Raw genomic sequence first — 22,816 nt, forward strand, 5'->3', positions numbered from 1 at the left:
AGTCTTTAATATTTTTGCTTTAGTGTTCAACAACAAACCCTCCATTCCAGCATTTGTTCATCTTTAAGGGAGGTAGCTCTACAGACAGCAACATGGAACATTCAGAAATACCTTACCTGGAGGTAAAGAGTTTAAATGTTTTTTTGTTTACTTTTTTTTTAATAAATGTTGCCCAAATTCAGATTTTACTGGTGTCTTTAAAATAAAGTGGTTTTTCTCATAAAGCTGGCTTTATTTACTCATGTGCACCTGTGTATTCATACATTATCTGTTTAGACAAAGAATAAATACTGCCTGGAAAGTGGTATGGCTTTTAAATATTTATTTAAATATTTGGCAACACATTTTTGTAATCAATTTACAATCCCTCCTCGTAATATAAAACATCCTAATTGATTCCACCTTCTTTCCCTGTATAAATGAGCCTTTCATATACAACCCAGACGAGGAAAAATAAAAATCCTTCACTAAAATTATGGATCATCTTCAGTAAAGTTTGTGGGTGAACTGAATGAGATTGACAGAACCAGAAATGAAAATATAATATCTCACTTAAGACAGCAGAGAGGGAAGGTCTCTCACATCAGCATTTATATTTTAATTGTTTTCAAAAACCTTTAAAGGCTGAAAGGTCGTGCCTTTTCACTCATCTATTGTTTGAAAGCAAAAATTCACACAAGCCTTTAATAACATTACACAGTATTTAGAATGGCGTCATGCTTGCTAAACAACATAACGAAGACTTATATGCTATCCTTAAAGGGGTAGTCACATTTTTCCTTTTAGTGCTCGCTTTAGCAACAAGTTTACTGGCTTGAGCACGGCTTCACTTACCCACATAGAAACTTATGTCCATTCTGCTGCAGAATGATGCATTTATGTAAATGTGAACTTTTTAAGTTGAATGTCAATGAAACTTTGTCGGAGAGCGAAGCTTGTATTTATAAATAGCCCTATATCGTCTTTACTGCCTCTTGCAGATGTGAAGAGCCGTCAGTTCCCTAAATTCAAACACAATTCTGCTACAGTACATTTGCATAAACAGACATGTACAAACGGTACATTCTAAAAGAAAACATTATCTACACAATCTGCATATGAAGAGCATCCTGATTGAAAAAGCTTGCTTTCAAACTTTGTAGCAAATATTGTGAGACCAACAATAGTTCTGCAACATTCTTAAAGTTGCAGAGAAATCAAATCTGGAAGGTGGTCCAGCAACAGAGTTGTTCAAACTTTACTTTTACTGTCAGAACAAGCCTTATGAGGATTCCCTGCTGGTATTAACGCTCCACCAGCTCCTGATGAAGGGACAAAAAGCAGCAGCATATAAAAAGCTTATAAAAAGACACAAATCAGAAACATGTCAGACTAACTGCGGATCAACGTCGTCCTCTCTATGTTTGCGAGTAGGAGGAGGTCGAGGTTCATCCTCTTCTGTGTCTTGCTTGTCCCTCTCTGCCTCCACCCAGCTCTGAGGGGGGATGATCTTCTTCGGCCCAAACGGCGGCGGGCCCAGCAAGGCTTCGATGTCGTCATAGTTCACCACCTCACGCTCCAACAAAGCGTTGGCCAACTATAAACACAGACGTGGCGGATTAGAAAATCGATGCTCAGTATGGGGATTCTTGCAATGGCAATGCCAGAAGAAATGGAGCAACAAACCTGGATCAGTTTGTCCCTGTTGTCCAGCAACAGTTTCTCTGTGTGTCTGTAAGCACGAGCTATCAGCATCTTAGCCTCCTGTAAGGGCAGACGTAAACAATCGTCAACAGCAAGAACTTAATGATGACAAATATTCCACGTTTATGGTGAATTAAATCAAGAACCCACATGATCCATCTGTTGCTGCAGGCCCTGGCTGAATGGACGGCGCCCGACGGCACCTTGCTCCTCTGTCTCGGGGAACGACACCTGCCCCACACTGTCGCACATACCGTACTGCTTCACCATAGAGTAAGCCACACGTGTCACCTTCCTCAAGTCATCCTGAGCTCCTGGAAAGACACAAGGTGGAGGATTCACCCAGGAGAAGCATATGAGAAGGGACTGTGATTTTAAGGTTACGTTAAAGAATAACAGAAGAATAACGTTAAAGAATAACAGAAGAATAACGTTAAAGAATAACAGAAGAATAACGTCCTCACCTGTGGTGACCTTGTTAAAAGTGATGGCTTCGGCCGCTCTTCCTCCCAGAGCCATGCACATGCGCTGGAACAGCTGGTCCTTGGTGAACAAGTACTGGTCGCGGGGTAAGATCTGAGCGAAACCCAGGGCGGCATTCGTTCGCGGAGCAATGGAGACCTCAGGAACACAGCACAGAAACCTTTAAAGGCTGAACAGTCACAATTTGTTCATCTGCATTAACTCCAACTCTCATGGAGTCTTGCTTGTTATTTTGCCTTTCTTGCAGCTCTCAATGAAAAACAGTGAAGTATATCATATATGAAAACCCACTATTTGTGTTTCCTCTGCCTTGAGTAAGGGTGTCAGAAACTAATGATTGCCAATCAAGCCTCAACGAATTTTTGAGGCCTAGCTGAAGCGTCATTTATTGTGGCAACAACTGCTAGAGATGGAGTCGTTTTTCGGCCTTGCAGAAGTGGCAGACACTTTGCATGTCCACTTTCGGTTTTGTTAGATTCAGAGAATGATTTAAAATTATAAAATGTTTCAGTCGTTTCTGTTCCTTCTCTTAAAAAAATGCCTGAAATAAATGTTTTACAACCAAAGGAAGAAAGAAATTTCTGAAAAGGGAAGATTACGTCTCAATCCATTTAGATATAAATCCACTAACTACGATAGCAACAAGAAGCAGTGCACTACCTTCATCACTGCCTCGGTGTGCTCCAGCAGCCATCCTACTAAGGCGTGTCCGGACTCGTGGAAGGCAACCACCCTCTGCTCTTCTTTAGACAGAATCTTGCTTTTCTTTACGCTCCCTGGACAAACACGCACATTTCCGTCTTACTGTGGTCAGACTAGCACATCATGAGGGGTGAAAGGCATCTTCTCAAAACGTTTGTGTTGCCGTACCTGCTATCACTCTTTCCACAGCATACTCAAAGTTAAAAGTGTCGATGGACTTGAACCCCTCTCTGGCAGCGTGCAGTGCAGCTTCGTTGCAGATGTTTGCAATGTCTGCACCTGCATCCGTAAAAGTACGGCCTTGTAATAACAGCGAGGGCATGAATGCTACTTAAATCTTTCCTAACTTGTTTTACTACTTCCAATACAAACATGAATTTTCTACTGGCCCGAAACATAAACAACAAGTGCTATGCTAGAAATAACACAACTACAAACTTTGTCATGGATAAACTAAAAAAAAAAACTGCTACATGTAAGTGACAAATGTGTGTACACTTTCAATAGAAAGTATTCTAAAGGTAAAATGGCAAAACCTGTCAGTTGGTTTATACTGTGGAAGCAGAAAAAGGACAAAAAAGGTATAATGTGCATGCACCACTGAAGCCTGGGGTGAGCTCAGCCAGCCGCAGAGAGTAGAAATTTGCTGGTTGGGTCAGCTTCAAGATCTTTAGATGTTGTTCAAAGATCTCCTTCCTTTCCTGAAAGAGAAAAATCAACATAAGGCCAGATTTCACCAGTTAAACCAGCTACCAAAGCTAAATGTCCTGCTAGTAGGAACAAGCCCTTCCTAAAGTTATGTTTATGAGAAAAACTAGAAGAAAAACTAAAAGCCGTTGGAAAGTAGCAACTTTAAAAATGTGATGCTGAAGGCCTTGATTTCTTCTTGGGAAGACTTTGGTAAATTGCGAACCAATTACATTCACCAGATCACCAGCGTTGCTTTAAATCACCTGCAGTGTAGGTAGGTCTATGAAGATGTGCCTGTCCAGCCGACCTGGCCTCATAAGAGCATTATCCAAAACGTCTGCTCTGTTGGTGGAGGCCAGAACGATGACGTGGTCTGTTGTTCCCATTCCTGCCAAGAAAATAATTTCAAACACGTTATTAAGTCATTCCACAAGCCAACAAAGTGAAACATGAAACATTACTTCACCCACCATCCATCTCCACCAGGAGCTGGTTGAGAGTCTGCTCCTCCTCCGTGTTGGAGAAACCTGACATATTGGTGGAGCGCTTCTTCCCCACAGCGTCAATCTCGTCTATGTAGACAATGCAAGGCGCCCGAGCACGGGCCTCTTTAAACAGGCTCCTGACCCTGGCAGCGCCGAGACCTACGCACAATCACAGCCCAAGTCCCAATCGATTATCAAGCTCTTGTTGCAATTATTTCATTATGGGCATTCTCTTGAAAAGTGGTTTACGAGCCATCTTTAACAAATCTCTTTAAAGGATACAGTTTTGAAAGCAATAATTTCCTCTTTAAAACATTTGGAAAGTATGTCATCTGGATACAACAAAGTACCAGAACATACAACAGATTTAAAGAAAAATCAATAGATTTTCTTATGCAAGCACACAACCCATGCAAAAATGTCCAAAGTTGTAATCAATATTTCTAAAATCAAAGTTTTTCTTTAAATCGCAGCAATTGGTGGAGAAAAACAGTTTTTGTTTTTTTGTTGATCTTCTGGTTATTTCTTCAATGCTTGGTGCTTACCTCCAATGACCTCCACAAACTCAGACCCAGCCATAGCCAGAAACGGCACCTGGGCCTCTGTTGCTACAGCTTTGGCCAGCAGGGTCTTGCCGCATCCTGGGGGCCCGAGCAGCAACGCTCCCTTAGGAACTTTGGCTCCCAGCTGCAGGTATCTTTCTGGACTCTGACAACAATAGATTTAAATATAATATTAGACTTCTTTACCTCTATTTAAAAACTCAAAATGTGATTTTTAGAGTTGAAATTAATACAAAAGTGTGATCTAAGTGTGACTTCTTACCTTGAGGTAGTCAACAAACTCCTTTACCTCCATCTTAGCCTCGTACATGCCGGCTACATCTTTGAAGCTCACTCCTTTCCCAGATTTACCATCAACAATGGTGAACTTGGCCATCTTCAGCTGATTCTGTTGATTTTTTTTTTGTAAAGCAGAGTTAGCACATCAGGCTCTCAAATCACCATAGCAGAATAAGCAGCTACTGTTCTTTATGCAACTCACAAAAGCACTGAAGCCGCCTTCTCTGCTGCCCATCCCTGCAAGTCTGAAGATATACCAGAGAATAGCCACCCCGATAGCAGCCATTCCCAGAGCATAGACTGCACTGTAAAAATGACAAAGAATGTCAAAATTGGTCTTAATATCTTTGCAAATTATTAGGGTGTGAGGACATATTGTGCCTGTTCTCATAAAAATGCTTATTCTTACTTTCCAAAGAATCCAGTCCGTTTGTACGTCACTGGTATCCTGTCCTTAGTGTCGATGTTTAGTTCCTCCTCTGCTGCTCGCAGTTTCTCCTCAAACTTATCAATGTTTGCAACCTGCATTCTGTACATGAGTGCCAGCCTCTGCAAAGCAAGAAGTATGGAAAGAAATGAGGTGATAGCCTGAACATCTCAGCTGCTGCTCAGATTCAAATGCCAACCGTGACCAAAGCCTAATCAACCTACAGGTCTCCCGAAGATGACAGCCCCAGGATGAAGGTAGATTTCTACAATGTCACTCTCAGGAACGACCTGCACTCGGGACACCTCACCCTTGGCCAACATCTCGTTGACAAAGTCATTCCAGGAGATGTTGCCGCCGCTGGTATTAATAGAGTTAAGCAGGCTCATGACAAGTGCGATAATGAAGAGCATCCGCAGGCGCTCGCGGTACATCTGATCCTCCTGCTCACGCCGTTTCTTCTCCTCTGAAATATACAGCAGAGCGTAAAAGGCACGTGAAGAACAACTTGGAAAAGAAAAATGTGTTGCCGCTAAATCTGTTCATCACATACCTTCATCTTCCTGAGGAGTTTTTCCCTTTGGCCCAGAACTTTTATTTTTCTGTTTTTTGGCTTGAGACGTACTGAAAAAGTTAGTTGACCCTAAAAGTAAAGACATTTTTAACACAAAGTGTCAGCATTTAAAGACAGGCACAGGATGAAACATAGATTTTAAAAAGTAAGTAAACTTATTGTGTACCTAATAAATTTAATAAACCAACTGGATTCCTTAATAGGTTGCTTCTGATTAACTCTCTGCTGAGTCCAATCATGTCAGGACTCAAAGGTTTGTGGAGAAGACTCTGAAATAGACAACCAGAGGAAACAAAAGTTTCAACATGACAGGCTGATAATCTGTTACAATTACATCTGAGAAAGAAAATTACAGAAAAAAAAAGACTGTGTTCCCAAAATTATTCGCGCGGGCGGGCGCACACACACGCACGCACGCACGCACGCACGCACGCACACACACACACACACACACACACACACAAAACTCGGAAAAGCATTCACAGGGTAAGTACAACGCCACCGGACTGAGCACAGAGTAAAACACCAGTGGGGTCTAAATGACATCATCTCTTAGGACTGGGTGAAACCATTCACCCACCAGGACCTGGTGATAACATTACACTGTATTGATAAATTTGGCACATTTACATAATGGACTGAAGAACTTTCACTGACAAATGTGTGTTGCCACTGATGAAACAAAAAATATATACAAAAAAGAAAGATTCTAAATTTAGGGAGAAGAACAAACTTTTAAAATGAGAATCAAGTTTGTGATGTAGATATATATTTGTTGGTACATTATATTGCTTGTTTAATCTTTCCTTTATGTTCTCTCTCTTTATTTTTATATGTCATGAACCTGCCCAGAACTATGAAGATTTATACGTTTATTAATGTTTATTATTGTCGGACTGTTCAATTGTAAACGTAAAAATGAATGGAATTGACAGACCACTTCTAAATTAATACAACACATAGCTGAGAACAATAGAGTTTAACTGGTTAATGGGGCGGTAACGGGAATAATATTAACAGTGCGACAGGTCTAATTAAATTGTTATAATAACAAACAAAATTTTAGGTGTGGAAACGCTGCATGAATCTGAATACAGGGGTGTAAATAAAAACAGGCAGAACACTCCGAGAGCCCAATGAGAGATGTTTTAGAGATACAATGCAGATTACAGTCTCTTTAGCAACGTCAAACTGGCCAATCTTTACAGCATTAATAATTTCCACGACCAAACACAAACAGAAGCTAAGTTGTAGAGTTTTATTTTGAAAGGCGCTCATGTCATTCACGCTCTGACTTACCTGGATGAGTTTCTTCTGAGGCTGACCTGTGAGAGTCCGCTCTGATCTTGGAAAATGCAGCGTCTTCCTGACATTAGCACACCTGGACAGTACATTACCAGCGCCTTCACTGGATATCACTTTGTTTGTTAAAACTTGATAGCTTCGCCTTGATAGCGTCCGTATCACACATCTGCTGTATTTTCTGCAGATTCCAGCACTGTTCAGCAATAAAAGAGCTGACATGGTGTCTATTATCGATGAACATGGGTATTAAGTTAACAGAAAATTAGTCATAGCTGAAGTCTTCCAGGAAAGACCGACTTTAGGAGCAGTTGTTTTTACCCAACTCTCACTCTGTAGCTAGCATTATGCTGTGTTACCCAACCACCCGCAACAACCCTTCTTCTTTGCAGCTTAGGGAAGGTTGCCAAGCAGCTCCCCGAGCAACACTGCCACCTGTGGGACGAAAACAATCAGAGTGACGGGTCGGGCATGACGTGATTTCACACAGAGTTAGATAATCAGTTTAGATTTTAATATTTCAAGAAACTTAATGTAGTTTATCATATTTATACTTATATCTTAATTGTTTTATCAATTAATTTATTCTAGAGAATAATAATAACAATAAAACAATAAGTTATTGTAACAGTAAGTGTGTAAACATGTCAGTGATTTTATCCCATGTGTCAAACTCATCTAACCCATAGTAGATAATTACAAATGTAGATATTCAATCCTAAATGTATACATTTGGAGCTGTGGCTATTTTAATGGCTTCTGGATAGTGGTAAAACTAGGTCTGGTAACAACCAACACATTCTGCAAACAAAGTTCTGATAAAATGTCCTTAACTAATTTAAAGTAAGCATATAGGTATCTGTACTGTGATGAAGTACTTAGGTGTTCCACTGCTATAAAAAGAAATATAGGGAAAATGTAAAACTGGTCAATCTGTTAAAAGTATATCAGCAGATGATAAGGTACTTAAAATTTGACTGTTTAAAATTGTGCGATAAATTGGTGATATTTGTTAATTATGACTTATTTAGATTAGTTTTCAGCACAAAACACACATCCCATTAAAAAATATATTGGTGCCATTTTTGACTAAAATAAACCTTCTTATATTATGTTTTTCCACACAAAAATAAATAAATAAATAAATAAATAAATAAATAAATAAAACAAAACATATTGACCCAAAAATCTAAATTACTTTTTGTATATTTTGTAGTAAAAAAAAAAAAATCTTTGTAAAAACTTCCTACCGTCCAGCAGAGGGCACTCTTGTTTAAGACGAAAGGATGACGCTCTCATAAAAGCTCAAGCTAATTTGTAAACGTAAATAGCACGTTGTGCTCAAACTTGGAGAATATACGTCGGTTTCTTTCCACGTAAGATTTATTTAAAATACTTATGGGAAATATTTTCGAGCATTTCCTCCTTCTTTAAACATCAGTTAAATTGAACGTAGAGTTTTCTATTGGATGACAAAACACGTAGACCGCTGTTTGTCATGTCCCCGCCTTCTTTTTTTGTAAATAAATTACGCATTGCTTTCTATTTAAGACGTGTACAGGTCAGTTTGAGTGGCATGTGTAAAAGGGTTAGGGACGTTTCTCTTTAAACCAATGAGAATCCTCGTATTATGGTTTCGCATTTTATTTTGACCAGTGGTGCATCTGATTTCTACACCCTGTCCTTCCGCTTCAAGCTAAACGACACATGTCAAATCATAGCTTTGGACCAGTACCCTCGCAGAACCGCTATTCTAACTTTTACTTTGAACACAAAACTCGATGACCGCCAAACTTTGATGCTTTTCAAATGTTACGTTTTAGGCAGGCTGTTATACATGTAATCATGCACGTTGCGTTTTATTCTTCTTTTATAGTACAGTACATAACCTATTTTGGAATGCTGAACAATATTCAAAATGTGTTTCTGTGTGCACAACTACGTTGACATTTATTTTAGAAAATAAAGATACACCTATTATACGGCTGTTCCTAATATAGGAAACAAGCCTACCCAATGCCTGAACTCCATTTCATTTTCTCAGTCCTCCAACTACATAATGGAGTGTGGTGTTTTGCGTTTGCAACTGTTAAGTGTATTCAGCCACGTTGGAACCTTCTTCTACTCGTCTTTTAACGGAGGTTTGTTTCCTTCGCAGATCCAAAATGGCGTCTCTTTCCTCTTGCAGAAGGAGTATCCGCCTTTAGTGCCGGAGCCAATGAGAGAGCTCCTTTCATCCCGGATGCGTTTCCGTCGCGAGCGTCTACACACTGAAGTCAAAGGCCGCCTGAAAACCGCTCGAATGGCTTGGCGGAGAGGATTAAAGCGAAACAAAAATATGCTCTTTTGATGCTTTGCGTTTACCCAAGCAACCCTGCAGTTCTACAAATGGACCTCTAAAGGCTCTTAGGTCGTGTTGAAGATGAAGTAGCTGCGCCATAAACAAGTTTTCCTGGATATTTTAGTCTTCGTTTCTTTGGACGTCTGTTGGTCTCTACACGATTTTAACAAGCTAGCGCTAGCAGCAGCGACTCTAGTGAGCTGGGTTTAGCTGCGATGGTCTTCTTCAGCTTATGCGGATGTCTCCGGAATTTATATTGAACCGACGGCGACAAATGGGACCATCCAGCAACTGTCGAAAGCACTGCGGCATAGACTAAATTTTAAACTTTCAGATGACTATTTAAACTCGAATTCAGACGGAGGTAAGAGCCATGTTACTAACCCTTGCAATGCTAACATGTTAACAACAACAAACTGTCTCCTGCGGCTCCCATGGTTTCACTCTGGTTGTAGTATGTTGCGACAAAGGTCAAGTTGCAGTATCTTTTTTTTACTCGGCTTTTAATAAGCATTTGCAACATTTAAAGGCAAATACGCTGTCTTATTGTTATATAATAATAGCTTCGAATGCTTGTTTTTATACAGATTTTTAGTTGTTTTTTTTTAACTAGGAGGCTGAGTTTGTTGTGGAAGTGCTGAGAATAATAAAGAAACAGTGATTCACAAGGGATAAACCTAAAAAACTTCATTATTTTGTGGTAAGTTTAGTTTCAAGATTTATTTTAGGTTTTAGTGACTCATAACCAGTATGTGAAGAGATTAACATTGAGAGTGTGTTGATTTTTGCAATAAGATATTTTACATGGCTTATCCTGAACAGAAACACTACGCTGTATTGTTCGTTCACATTAAGTTTTAGGGTTGTATTATGCTCCCATTACAGGGATACTTCCCCTTTTCCCAGACAATAATTAAGATCACAGATCTCAAGGGAATGCACTTAATAACATCCAAATGTGGACCCATTTTAAACGGCTCACTGGCGGTGCTCATTTGGCAGTTGATCTAACACACTACCAGTCTGTCTGCTTTTCCATTAGCTCTGCACAGTGTCGTGGATTTGAAGTATGAAGCGCTAAGTGCTGGCCATTTGCTCGACTGTTCCAGAACTGAAGCAAAATGGATGTGTTATAGGAGAAATGAGTTAATTTCTGGCTTTAAAAAAGTCATAAAGCATTGTAGGGCTGTTAAATAGAAGGTTTTGAAGTATTTGTGTGTCACTAGAAATTATCCATTTCTAACAGGTGTATTTATTTACAACCTTAACAGTGGACTGTAACATGCATAATCTAATCAAATAAAGTAGTGCGAATGTGTGTTTTGTCTAGAAGGTAAAATAACAGGATTACTTTAAAAGAATCAGAATATAGAGCTGAAGCCTGTTGGTTTGGTGCAGTAGCAGTGATGAGGAAAACACTGCAGTGCTGCTGGTGGTGTTTTTCACCAAGACACTGAGTGTGTTGTAGCTTTTAGAAGCTTCGGGTCTACTACACTGCAGATGCATTGATGCATATCGCTGTTTCAGTTGAACTTGGCCTCTGTTTTTCATTTCTTTGGAATCTACTCTTATCACAATGCAGTTGTTGTATGTGGAATCGAAGTGACTTTATCTTTTAATAATTGCCGTTTCAGACAGATTCCTATTGCCATGTATGCGGGGATTTTTATGCAACTTCTCTCTCATAAAAATAGTGCTGTCAATATTTATGTCAACAGCACTATCAGTTTTGTAGTCTGGTATGTTCTAAGGATATCGTTTTTATAGGAGCTGATAATTGCAGAGACACTGAACTCCCCCAAATCTGCTTGTCATCCGGTTCCCATTAGTGCTACTGAGACTTTTCTCCTGTTCCCATAAGTGATACCAGAGAATCATGGTATACCCTCTGTCTGCAACAGGAAATGGAGCTCTGCTGGGGTTGGAAAGGTCATTAGCTCAAGAGAGAAAGACAAGCTGCATTTCTGTAATGCTGCTCAGCTTTTATCCAGCTGCACATTTATAAAACTCCCCAAACTGACTCTCCCTGCTTGTGGGACTAACCTGTTTTGCAATGAGGGTTGTGAAGTATTACGGAGACATGTGACTGATATCGTTGAACATTTCGACGACATTGGGCTCGTCACTGTTAAAACTGTATGCTTTTATAACATTTTTGGGGTGAATTAATGGGGAGATGTTTCTGATTTCAAGTTGTTTATAAAAATCAATAGTTTTTATAAATTGCTGCTCACTTTTTGAGTTTCTTAGTAGTTACATCTTAGACCCCAGTCTGGCTTCGAAAGGTGCAGTTCTTCATGGGATATGTTTGACGAGGTGTCAGATTTCTCAGAAACCTTGGTCCAAATTGACGTGATGGCGTACCGCAGTTGCTGCAGAATTGTCTGCTGCAAATCCACGGTGTACATCTCCTGTTCCACTGCATCCCAAAGGGTCATGGGAATAGAGTTGACTCATTGTCACGATGAAGAAAACAGTTCTGATGTGATTTGAGCTTTGTGATCTGGTGCTTTATCCTCCTGGAAGCATCAGTCAGAGGATGGGTACACCGTGACTGTAAAGAGATGGACATGGCCAGGAGTAAATGCCAAGTTAGGTTGTGGCATTTCAACAAAGCTCAATTGGTTCTGAGGATGTCAATGTTTGTCAAGAAAAGACTCCCAATATGATTACATAATCATCACCACCTGCCTGAACTATTGAGACAAGGTGAGATGGGTGTGCATTTTCATGACTGAATATAGAATTTAGTAAATTTATCGGATATTTAAAAAATCTGCTGACAGTAACAAAGCAAAACACACAAAATGTACGCTCAATTGAAAAAACAGGAATGTATGTATGTATCTATTTAAAACACAGCTAACCTAAGCTAAACTAAATAATTAGAACAGTTATCATTTGATACCTATATTCTGCGCTTACACCATGTTGCACTTAAAATATCCACATTTTCTCGCTGACGTTTCCCCTCATCAACTTTCAGTTCGTTTTTTAGTCCTCAATATCAATACATAATAATCCTTAGCAATGCATTGACCCCAACAGCCTAAAGACTTTATCAGGATAACATTCAACAGCAATCCTACATTCACTCAAAAAAGATGGCCAGGTTTGCTTTTGCTGTTGCTATGCTGCTCTGTTCTTCTGTGACAACAAAAATATTTCAAGGAGACTTGGGATCTTTGTTGCCCCATTTGAGCCACCGTACTACATGTAAATAATTGTCATTGTGACTGACTGCAGCAGGCAGTCAGTCATACCATCTTGAAATGCATATTATATAATATGTTTATAGGTATTGGAGATACACATATACTACATTTTGAAATTTTATTGTTGAAAAATAGGACATTTCAGGCAGAAGGATAAATGGGTAGTTGCTCCTGTTTTGAAGAGGAAAAAATGCTCTAGTTTCTAGTCCAGTACTCGCGCTGACTGCTTTCTGTCTATGCACGCCTTCCCCTCCCCCTCAAGTACTTAGAGTGTGGCCCTTTTAGGTAAACAAGCATGGCTACTCCTATTTCTTTCTTTACTCTGTCTGCCGCTGCATTAATGTGTCTAGGTTTCTCTTGTCCTTCATGTTCAAGTTGTGTAAATCTTTTATAGCTGCTGTTCCAGCAGCACAATCTCAGTGGATGCTCAAATGGCATTTGATGCCTTTTGAAATTCAGCCTAGTCCATTGCCCTCTTCTCTATCCTCGAAGAGAAATGGAACAAAATGGCGGGCCCAATCCCACTGCTTCCCTCGGGGAGTATAGAGCCTCATTCCTGGATTTGGGAGGTCTTAATGGTTGTTGATGTCTTAAACTTGTGTTCGAATCTACAAGCTTTTCCTCTGTCCTGTTCTTGATAATATTTTCCCTAAGTCTCTTGGACATCAAAGGGAAACGTTCTCTACTGTGAAATTTTGCTGCTTCTCATGAAATGTCCCTTTTACACATTTAGCTTTTGATCTTTCCATCTGAACTTTTAAAAATGATTATGGGATTCTTATTTTTCTATAAAAAATAACTTACTATTATCCTTGATTACAATGTGTATGCAAAAAAATCTCATATTAAGCCTCAAGAGGTTTTGGGGCTTAACTTGAGTACAAGATGTATATTTATTCTCATTCCACCATGAACTGTAACAGGTAATGATATGCAGGTGTAGTCATTATCTTTCTTACTTCTGCTGCAGTTGTTCAGTCAGAAATGTTTGAAATGGTTTAGCTGCTACAAATTCATTTTAATGTCATTTCAAAGAGTTGAAATGGTTAGTGTTTGATGTAGTTTATTTTCTTCAGTCTCTTTCTTTCAGTTTTCTGTTATCAAGTTGAATAGATGTCTGTCTAAATATTGTAACTGTCATACAAGTATCACCATTGCATGTAGAGTGAAGCCATAGCAGGTTTCATAGCTGGCCTGCTTAACTGTATTACAGAGTCTGGGCATTGAATCATGATTATTTTAGATCGGACAGAAACAGTTGGGTTTGACTGGATGTACAGCTGAACAAGAGGCTTCCCTGGTGAATGTATTATCCATACATGAAATGTGAAATGTTGAAGAGGTCAATTGGCTATGTTTTGGAGCTAATGGTATGCAGAATGTGTTTTCTATCCCTGTGTGCACAACTGGCCTGGACCGTTCAGCTTGTTTCTAATGAAAGGGCAAGACAGATTTTTTTTTTTCTTACTTGGACTCCATTAAAAGATAAGACAGCGACTCTACATCATTTATCTGTTATTTTTGATCAATGCTAACTCACCACTTGGAAGCAGGAATCGTTATAGAACTTTTTCAGTTGTGAAATAAAATCTTTTTCAGCATTGCTGACGGAGCATCATGATGTTTTATGAAGGCGAAATTGTTTTCTGCTTTCTAGTATGATTTTTGTTGTTTTTGACCATAGCAGACTTAAGCCATAAATAAAACACGTTAGCTATTTTGTATTTGTTTTGCTCTGATGTAAACTGATATGTTAACAGGCCAAGCTACTGTAAGAGTCTGATTAAAGCTCTTGCGTGCAGCGTCATCCACTTCAAGTTGGGAATCAGCAAAGCTTAAACGGCTGTAAGGGCGTTAGGACAAAGTGTGGTGGGGGAGGGTTGGGGTGGTGTGGCCTGGCTGAATCTCAATCACTAAAGGCCCTTCAGCAAGGCTGGCCTTTTGATGGGCCAGCTGCAGCCATTCATTCAGCCATTTACATTGAAATGCAACAGCAGAAAGGGGGAGGAGACGGCTGTGCTGAGATTGGCCTATGAGCTTGTGCGGATGGGATGTGAATGGAAAGCAAAAGCATACCTAAATACCAAAGAGAGGGTGTCTGCCTGTCGGGGGGCCTCTGCTGCTGCTCACCAATACAAACCTCCATACTTTGTTTTCCCCCAGCATGCTGTAGGGCAGTATACTTCACACAAAGGATCTAAGCGCCCTTTTTGACCAGTACATGCATTTTCACCTCTCAGCTGTTTTGTGTCTTTACAGCCAGACTGGTGGCTGTAAAGAGGTCATGATTCATTCCTTTGAATGGCACTCAGTGGTTCATGCCAAACCTCTTGTTGCTGATACTTTTTAGGATAATTTCCTGCTTTGTCTGTGGAATAAAATTTTTCTCAGATTAGTTATTTAAAAGTGAGGTTAATTTCAAGGCTTGTATGGTAAAAATTAGTATCTTCCTCAAGTTTTAACTTATTTTAACAAATACAAATAAGCAAGTGAGATGAGAACATTTTCATTTTGTTGAATAATTCTGCACACAAACAGTTGCTCAAATATTACACGTACATATATATTCCTAAGATAGCTAAAATCTCAGTTTTATTTTCATAAAAATTCAGCTTGGATGTTTAGTAACATTTTGGGGTTCACTGAGCCATAGGTGTCCAATTGTGAAATTAAATACAACTGCCCTTATTAGTTTGCACACAGGGACTGAGGATTTTTTGTTAAGAGATGAATAAGAGTCATGTCATCTGCACTGATATCAGTTAAAGCCGTAGAGCTGCATGAAGGTCACAGCGTGAGCCCAGATGTCTGTTCTTTTTTCCCACATCCTACTTTATGCTCACAGTGGGGCATGTGTCATAAAGCAGCAGTGTATGCTGCAAACAGTTGTAAAAATGCTGGTATGACATGGTAATTAGGTTATAGTCTCGAATATACTTCCTTGTTGTTCTGACTTCATCCAAAGGATTGTATTTTGGGTATTTGATCAATGCAGAAGAGCTTTTGGGCAGCCAGTGGATTATGACAAAAATCTCCTTTAAGGCATAAACCTTAAAATGGTTTAAGAACAAAAAAAATATATAAATTGATACTGTTAAAATAGCTGCAGTACTTGCTATGTATTTAATGCCATTATTCCATCATGAGTTTTATCCATTACAAAGAAAAACTCCAGGGCCAACAGCAAACCGAGTGCATTGTGTATTCTGAGACCTCCTCTGAGTTATAGCCAGGGTCTTTTATTTCAGATCTCAGGGTATGGGGTGCTGCAACGTTTAGTTGTATGGCTGGTCCAATAAACTTGAATCAACATGGCCCATTCAACATGTAGGGAAGTTCTCTAGACGCTTTATAATAATCTCATTATTTGACTCAGGTGTGTTAAACGTTGCAGGACGCCGGACCTGGAGTTGCTGACCTCTTCACTATAACATAGTCCTGACAACCCCTCAGGCCTTTTTTTTAACCCAATACCAACAGCCTAATAATTTGATTTTTGCCTTAATGAACTCAGCTCTTAAAGAGCTGTTTATCAAAATGTGGCTTACATTTACTTTTCTGTTGGATCTTCTTGATCTAATGGAACCAGGAGCTTTTGCTGACTTGGTGGGTAGTGTTTTGGTGGGACTTGCTTTGACTATGTGTGATCGTTAACTTTTCTCTCAGTTTAAGACTCCTATTTTGAAGTAAGAGAGGAAGTAGTATTTGAAGTAAGAGAGGAAGTAGTATTTGCAAAGTAAAACATTCATGTCAGGCATGCCTACAGCACTTGTTACAATGGTCTCTGAAGAAGCCTCTGTCCCTTAAAATCGTTTTTGAGGCAGGATTTTGATTTTTCAGTTTCTCTTAGTCTGATATTTCACCCTTTTTTCTTTTTTTTGTGATGTGATGGCTTCATTCAGAAGCATGTATGATGCGCAATGCAGCAAAGCAAAAATAATTTGGGTAGTTGTTTGTGGTTTTGACTGAATCTCCAATTGAGCATCTGTCGAATGTGCAGGACAAACGAGTCTGATTGATGGAGACTCCATCGATTTACAGCGTCCGCTGCTCACATCTTGGTTTCAGATATCAGTACACCTTCATGACTGTAGTGGAATTATTTTTTGGAAAACTTTTCTGTCACAAACCCACAGAGACAAGTCTCCTTTGAGCTTATTCTGACCAATTTTAAATCACAAGTAGATATTGCAATATCCTGCATAGCTATGAGTGCAAAAAATGTGTTGGTCTTACCTTGAAGTGATTTGCAAAAGTGGCTCATATGTCTATTGGTCAACATGTTTAGACTGCTTTTTATGTCAATGTTAGGGCAGCTTTAAATCAGGGTAGCATGTCATACCATTGATGAAAGTTGTGATACCATTATCAATACCGATATCATTATCTTTTTACTGTTTGCTTTTTTTTCTTTTTGTGAGCTTTTGAATCTCGACCACTATTAAGTATGGTCATGAAGGCCAGTGAAACTCCCTCCGATTATTCATAAATGTAGTCGGCTTATGGAATTTCTGCATTTAAAACGTAATACTCTACAAACTTTGAATCTAGTCTGTCACAAATGTCATATTACACATATTGATATTTAGATAATGACTGCATTGACTCTGCTTCAATAAACACCAATGTGTGGACAGACATCTGTAACGTTTGACTTGTTTACTAGTGGACACTCATTACACTGTTCTTTTTATTTATTATTATTATTTTTTTTAGTAAACTACTTGGTCTCAATGCTTTTTGTCCCCAGGAACATTTGAAAGCACCTCTTTTATTTTAGACAGCCAGAGGCTTAGCGGTTCACCCAAACTAGTGGTCATCTTGGCCATAATCTGTCAGAAGCCTGTAGTTACATCTCAGCTGTGTTGCAACATTACAAAAAGGAAGGCAAACATCTTTATGCTGATTTTAGTCTTCCTACTACAACACAACACAGCTTTCTGTAATATACAACCTGAATACCTGAGCGCTACCACACAAAATACTAAACAATATATGACATCACTGAATAAGAATTAATTTCTTTAAGTGCATTGGTAAAGATAATGGGTTGCTGCTGGTACCATTTAGGCCAATTTCAAACAGGCACTGCCTTTCAATAATCAGGTTAGAATCATCAGATTCTATACTTCCTAGAATCATCAGATTCTAACCTGATTATTAGGTTAATCTAATAGTTTTGGTTGGTGTGTTTGAGTCGGGATGCTTTTATATAGCGTACTACGGCTTCTTCCCACAGCCCACTGTGTACCCCACATCTAACCCAATAAAAGCTGCTTGACATCCATGTGCTTTTGCCATGCATTTACTGCCACTTTGTTTAGCTTGACTCGGGGTTGTTGTTCAATTGGTAAGGAAAATTGTACTCTATCTTAAAAAAAATAGCCTTAATACTAGAGATGTGCCGATCAGGTTTTTTCCTGCCGATAACGATCACCCATGAGGGCCGATCACCGATACCGATCACATAATTTATTTATTTTTATCATAACACTACCGGTTACATTATGTGGAAAAAGGAACCATGAATTCACCTTAATTTAGACAAAAAACTTGTTTTTAATAACTTTTTCCAAGAAGAAAACTAAACAAAACAGGCATTCTGCAAATTGTACTGCTATCGGTAATACTATCTTTAACAGACTGAAAACATATGAAGACTCTGAAGAGGCTAAATAATGCAAAAAGTCAAAATAAAACCTCAACATTGCCAAAGAAATTAAAGTATAAAACTTAACATTCAAAGGCAAATACAGGTTCCATGACAATAAACAATCCAGAGTTACTGAATGAAAACTTTCTGATAGCATGGCGGCTAGCTGATTACTGCTAGTTCTGAGTGGCTGTTTCTGACTGAGTGGAGGAATTATGCAGAAAAAGGAGGAGATTGATTTTTTTTTTTTAGAGATTATCTATCTCATGTTAGGACAGCGAAAGTTTTGATATGTATGTAAAATGTATTTTTTTAAGTTATATGCTGCAGCTTTAAGCAGAGGTTCGGTGTGAGAGTCACTACCAGGTGGCGCAGAAGCGGCGCTCCATCTGTGAAATATTACTACCTGTAGCGCATAACTGCGGTTCAACAGTGAGAGCAGAACCATCATCTTACATCGCAGCTCGAAGACTTAAATAATTTTGCGGGTGATTTGTTTAGCTTTCTGACCGTCGTGCTAATCCGGGTGAGTGTTTGTAGCTGTGCGCTGCTTTACCTGCTATCTGATCCTCCATATGTCTTTTTTACTGCAGTGAGCCTTGATGTAGCCAAACTCCGTCAAGTACGGCATTGTATTTATGTCTTATTAGATTCGTCGTGTTGATGCATTTTGACATGCTTCAATTTTCCGCCGCAACACGCAAACTTCCCCATTCACTCAGTGCGTTATAGTCCCACATCGCTTAGGATTTGTTGCTGCGCGTTTACGCAGTGTGAATGAAAGAGGAGACCAGTTGCACAGGCAGGCTGAGAAATGAGATGCAGGTGATCGGTTTGTGTGATCAGCTACAAGAGACCGTGATCGGCGATCACTGATCACCGATCATACACTTTTTCACGGAAATCAGCCGATTATGATCGGTGGCCGATTATGATCGGTGGCCGATCGATCGGCACACCTCTACTTAATACATGACAGTCTTGTTAGTTTTGTTTTTGTTGTGGTATTGCCTTATTTTGCAGTGGTTGAGGGTATTTCCTGGTGAACTATAATTTTTGCCTGTACCCCAGAAGTTTAACACCTATATTTTTAACATAAGTTTAAAACATGATACATTTTTTTTTACAATTTTGTACAAAACATGGCTTTTGAAAATGCAGCGCAGCTTATTGAAATGGAAGACGTTTTAACGCAGATATCAACAATTTTATCTTTCTAGCTTAGCGGCGAACCGGTGGTTATTTTTCCTACATTATTACCTTACTGCACTTCCTAAATAAAGTAGAAGAAATTCCGTCTCATGACCTGTACACTTTCTGATTATGCTTTAAATGCCATTATGTACTATTACATAATTACAGCACTTTCTTAGGGGTATTTGTAAAAGTTGCATTAATAATTTCAGGAGAACAGCGCTTTAGTTTGTATCTATTGGCCACTGTGTTTAATGAGAGCCTGCAGGAAGGAGTGGAAAATCACATAATCTCCAGTCAGTCTGCCCAGGGACTTTCCCTCCTGAATATGTGACAGCTCAGAACCGGTTTTACACGTACATGACGGAATGTTTTATATTAGACGCCTGTTTCTACATTGTGTTGCATAATGTGAAGATACTTGCATAATTTATATATTGCTTTATTTTCAGAAGGGTTCCGATTCAAAAGTGTAAGGTATCTTGTATATTGAATGTGTGTTGGTTTGGAGACACCATCAGTCTTTCTAGCACTCACTTTTTGCTTGGGAATAGACAGATCTTTGACTGAGTTGCAAAAGTTAACCAGCAACATGTCTTTTTAAGTTTTTTGGTTTTTTTTTACTAGCTCCGTCTTCGCTATAAATATGTTGCCTTGTTTTTGTGCCCATCTGCGTGCGTGCGTGCGTGCGTGCGTGCGTGTGTGTGTGTGTGTGCGAGCACGCCTCTGTCATACTGCCTGCCATGAGTCTTTTTATAGAAACAGCAGCCAGCAGTGTAATCTCTGGTGTGGATATAGGACAGCCTTTTATTCCGTCTCATTACTTATGCAAAGCCAGTTCTCACCCGCTGTCACTGCACAGCCTGTTTGGAATTTACAGTTGTCTTCAAAATGCATGAAGAGTTAATGGGTGATGCCAATTTATTTAGTTTTTAAAAAGTGCAAAACATGTGTCCGTCTGCTAGCCTTACCAGGAAGGAATAAGTGATTTTTTTGTCTTGATTTTTATTTTTATTTTTACTTTTTTTTTTTTAATTTACAATCTGGAAAAATAGTACAACGTTTTGAAATGAAGGTTATCGCCTAAAACTACATTTCATTGAAAAAATTTGAGGAGAGGAAATGTATTTATATCTTCCGATATATTAAAAATGTGTCTTCTGGATGAATAATTTAACAAACTCCAGCTACATTTAGAAGTTCTTGATGGAGGGGAAGAAAGATCCTCAGGGATGATACTAAACGGCACAGTATTTCTGGTTACAGTGAATTTTGATTCATAAATTGCCATCAGTATGTGACATTATCTCCCGTCAGTTTATCCTTCCAGTTTGGAATCTAATTTCTTCTTTAACATTGAGATCTGCTTAAAGGTCCAGGCTAAGGGTGCACCGATAAATCCACCAGTTGACCAATCTGCCCTGTTTTCCTTAATTTAGGGAGATCTGTGATAGGCCAATACTTACATGTGAAGCTGATCTTATTTATCTAGACAATGGTCTAGAAATCAACCATTGTTCTCTTTTGCTCTGTTCCAGAGGTTTGGCTGACAGGTTTGCTCACCAGGTCATGTTTGCAATTAAACATGACCTGGTGCCAACTCAGCGACTTTCTTGCTATATTTAGCAACATTTCAGACAAAAAAAAAAAACCCTGCCAAAATCGGAATCGGCAGGTCAGGTTTTTTATAGCTCAGTGATCGGCCAGAAAACCGCAATCAGTGCACCCCCCAATCCAGACATCAATTTGGGGGGTTTAGAAGTCAACTCTCCAATATTACACTTCGGATCAATTAAGTGAGGTAGTTACAGGCTCTTAGTGACTGAGCTGTGACGGCAAGATGGGATTGCAGACAGAGGCTGACGCAGTGATATAATGCAAAGTAAAGACAGCAGCTTAGTCCTTTTACATGAACCCTGGTGTGGTTCGCTTACTGTGGGAATGCAAGCAGACCATCCAGTGTACTGAACGAAGAAAGTGGCGTTTGATTTAGACACGTGACGTGAAAACTTGTAAATTCTTTCAATACCTCGCTCTTCGTCTGCCTAACCACAGCAGCATGTTGTAGTCTCTCCCCCTCGGCATTGTTTTTCAGTGCTGCTGCATTCATCTCTTGTATACATTAGATTGTTTATTTAGATTGTTTCTTTGCCTGCTGTTCATAGTGGACAGCTTTTTGTATTAGCACCCCAAACAAACAGCTATTGTGATTGCATGATATTTTCTAGGCGATGCAGTCTACTTTTAAAAGAGCAGAGCGAAAGTGAAACAAAATAAAGGTGGGGAATTATTTGGTATTTCCCATCCAGTTGAACAATGCTTCAAGGATTCCCTTGGTGTGAACTCCTCCACTGTGTTTATAAAAACGGTTGCAAGAACATGAGAGCTGAACACCAAGACACTGATAGTCATTACTTTACTGGAGATGTCTGAGACGGACAGAAGAAATGAAAATGAGCAAAGGCCTTTATCGTTATATAAGTGTGCACAAGCTTTTACTTTTTGCAGGGCTTTTATTTTATGTGATAAATGTTTTGGTGTTCAGTTCAACATTTTTAAAAGGGACATTTTCTTTTGTAACAAAACAAGATTCTTGGTTTTGCATATTATGTTTGAGTTCTCTAAAAAAAAAAATAAGGGGAATCACTTTAACACCTTGTGAAACAAATATATTCTATTAGAGGTGTGCCGATTGGTCACCGATCATAATCGGCCGATTTTCGTGAAAAAGTGCGTGATCGGCGATCATTTATTCTTGTTACCGATATCGATCACCTGCATCTCATTTCGCAGCCTGCCTGTGCAGCTGGTCTCCTCTTTCCTTCACAGTGCGCAAACGCGCAGCAACAAATCCTAAGCGATGTGGAAATACAACGCAGTGAGTGAATGGGGAAGTTTGCGTGTTGCGGCGGAAAATTGAAGCACGTCAAAATGCATCAACACAACGAAGCTAATACGACATAAAAACAATGCCATACTTSACGGAGTTTGGCTACATCGAGGCTCACTGCAGTAAAAAAGACATATGGAGGATCAGATAGCAGGTAAAGCAGYGCACAGCTACAAACACTCACCCGGATTAGCATGATGGAAAGCTAAACAAATAACCCGCAAAATTATTTAAGTCTTCGAGCTGCGATGTAAGATGCTGGTTCTGCTCTCGCTGTTGAACCGCTGCTACGCGCTCCAGGTAGTAATATTTCACAGACGGAGCGCCGCTTCTGC

The 22,816-nt window shown here is 39.3% G+C and overlaps 2 protein-coding genes across 3 annotated transcripts in view; one reads left to right on the plus strand and one right to left on the minus strand.

Moving 5' to 3' along the window:
• Positions 1-162: 162 nt before the first annotated feature.
• On the minus strand, positions 163-7,583 carry spg7 (SPG7 matrix AAA peptidase subunit, paraplegin). The gene is made up of 17 exons (XM_008405124.2): positions 7,186-7,583; positions 6,053-6,155; positions 5,866-5,955; positions 5,537-5,778; positions 5,295-5,434; positions 5,088-5,190; positions 4,869-4,994; positions 4,589-4,751; positions 4,029-4,202; positions 3,822-3,946; positions 3,467-3,569; positions 3,037-3,147; positions 2,827-2,942; positions 2,148-2,304; positions 1,834-1,997; positions 1,666-1,743; positions 163-1,576 (listed from the first exon to the last, which is right to left on the minus strand). The coding sequence occupies exons 1-17, from the start codon at positions 7,408-7,410 to the stop codon at positions 1,367-1,369; spliced, it is 2,430 nt and encodes an 809-aa protein (XP_008403346.1). The 5' UTR covers positions 7,411-7,583; the 3' UTR covers positions 163-1,366.
• A 1,774-nt stretch (positions 7,584-9,357) lies between these two features.
• Positions 9,358-22,816, plus strand: part of ankrd11 (ankyrin repeat domain 11) — a 122,007-nt gene continuing 108,548 nt past the window's right edge. For both annotated transcript variants that reach the window (XM_008405125.2, XM_008405127.1), the window contains exon 1: positions 9,358-9,893. The gene's annotated coding sequence lies outside the window, so the exon portion shown is untranslated. The remainder of the gene's footprint in view (positions 9,894-22,816) is intronic.

This window comes from Poecilia reticulata, linkage group LG3 (genome assembly GCF_000633615.1).
Source record: "Poecilia reticulata strain Guanapo linkage group LG3, Guppy_female_1.0+MT, whole genome shotgun sequence".
Taxonomy (NCBI): Eukaryota; Metazoa; Chordata; class Actinopteri; order Cyprinodontiformes; family Poeciliidae; genus Poecilia; species Poecilia reticulata.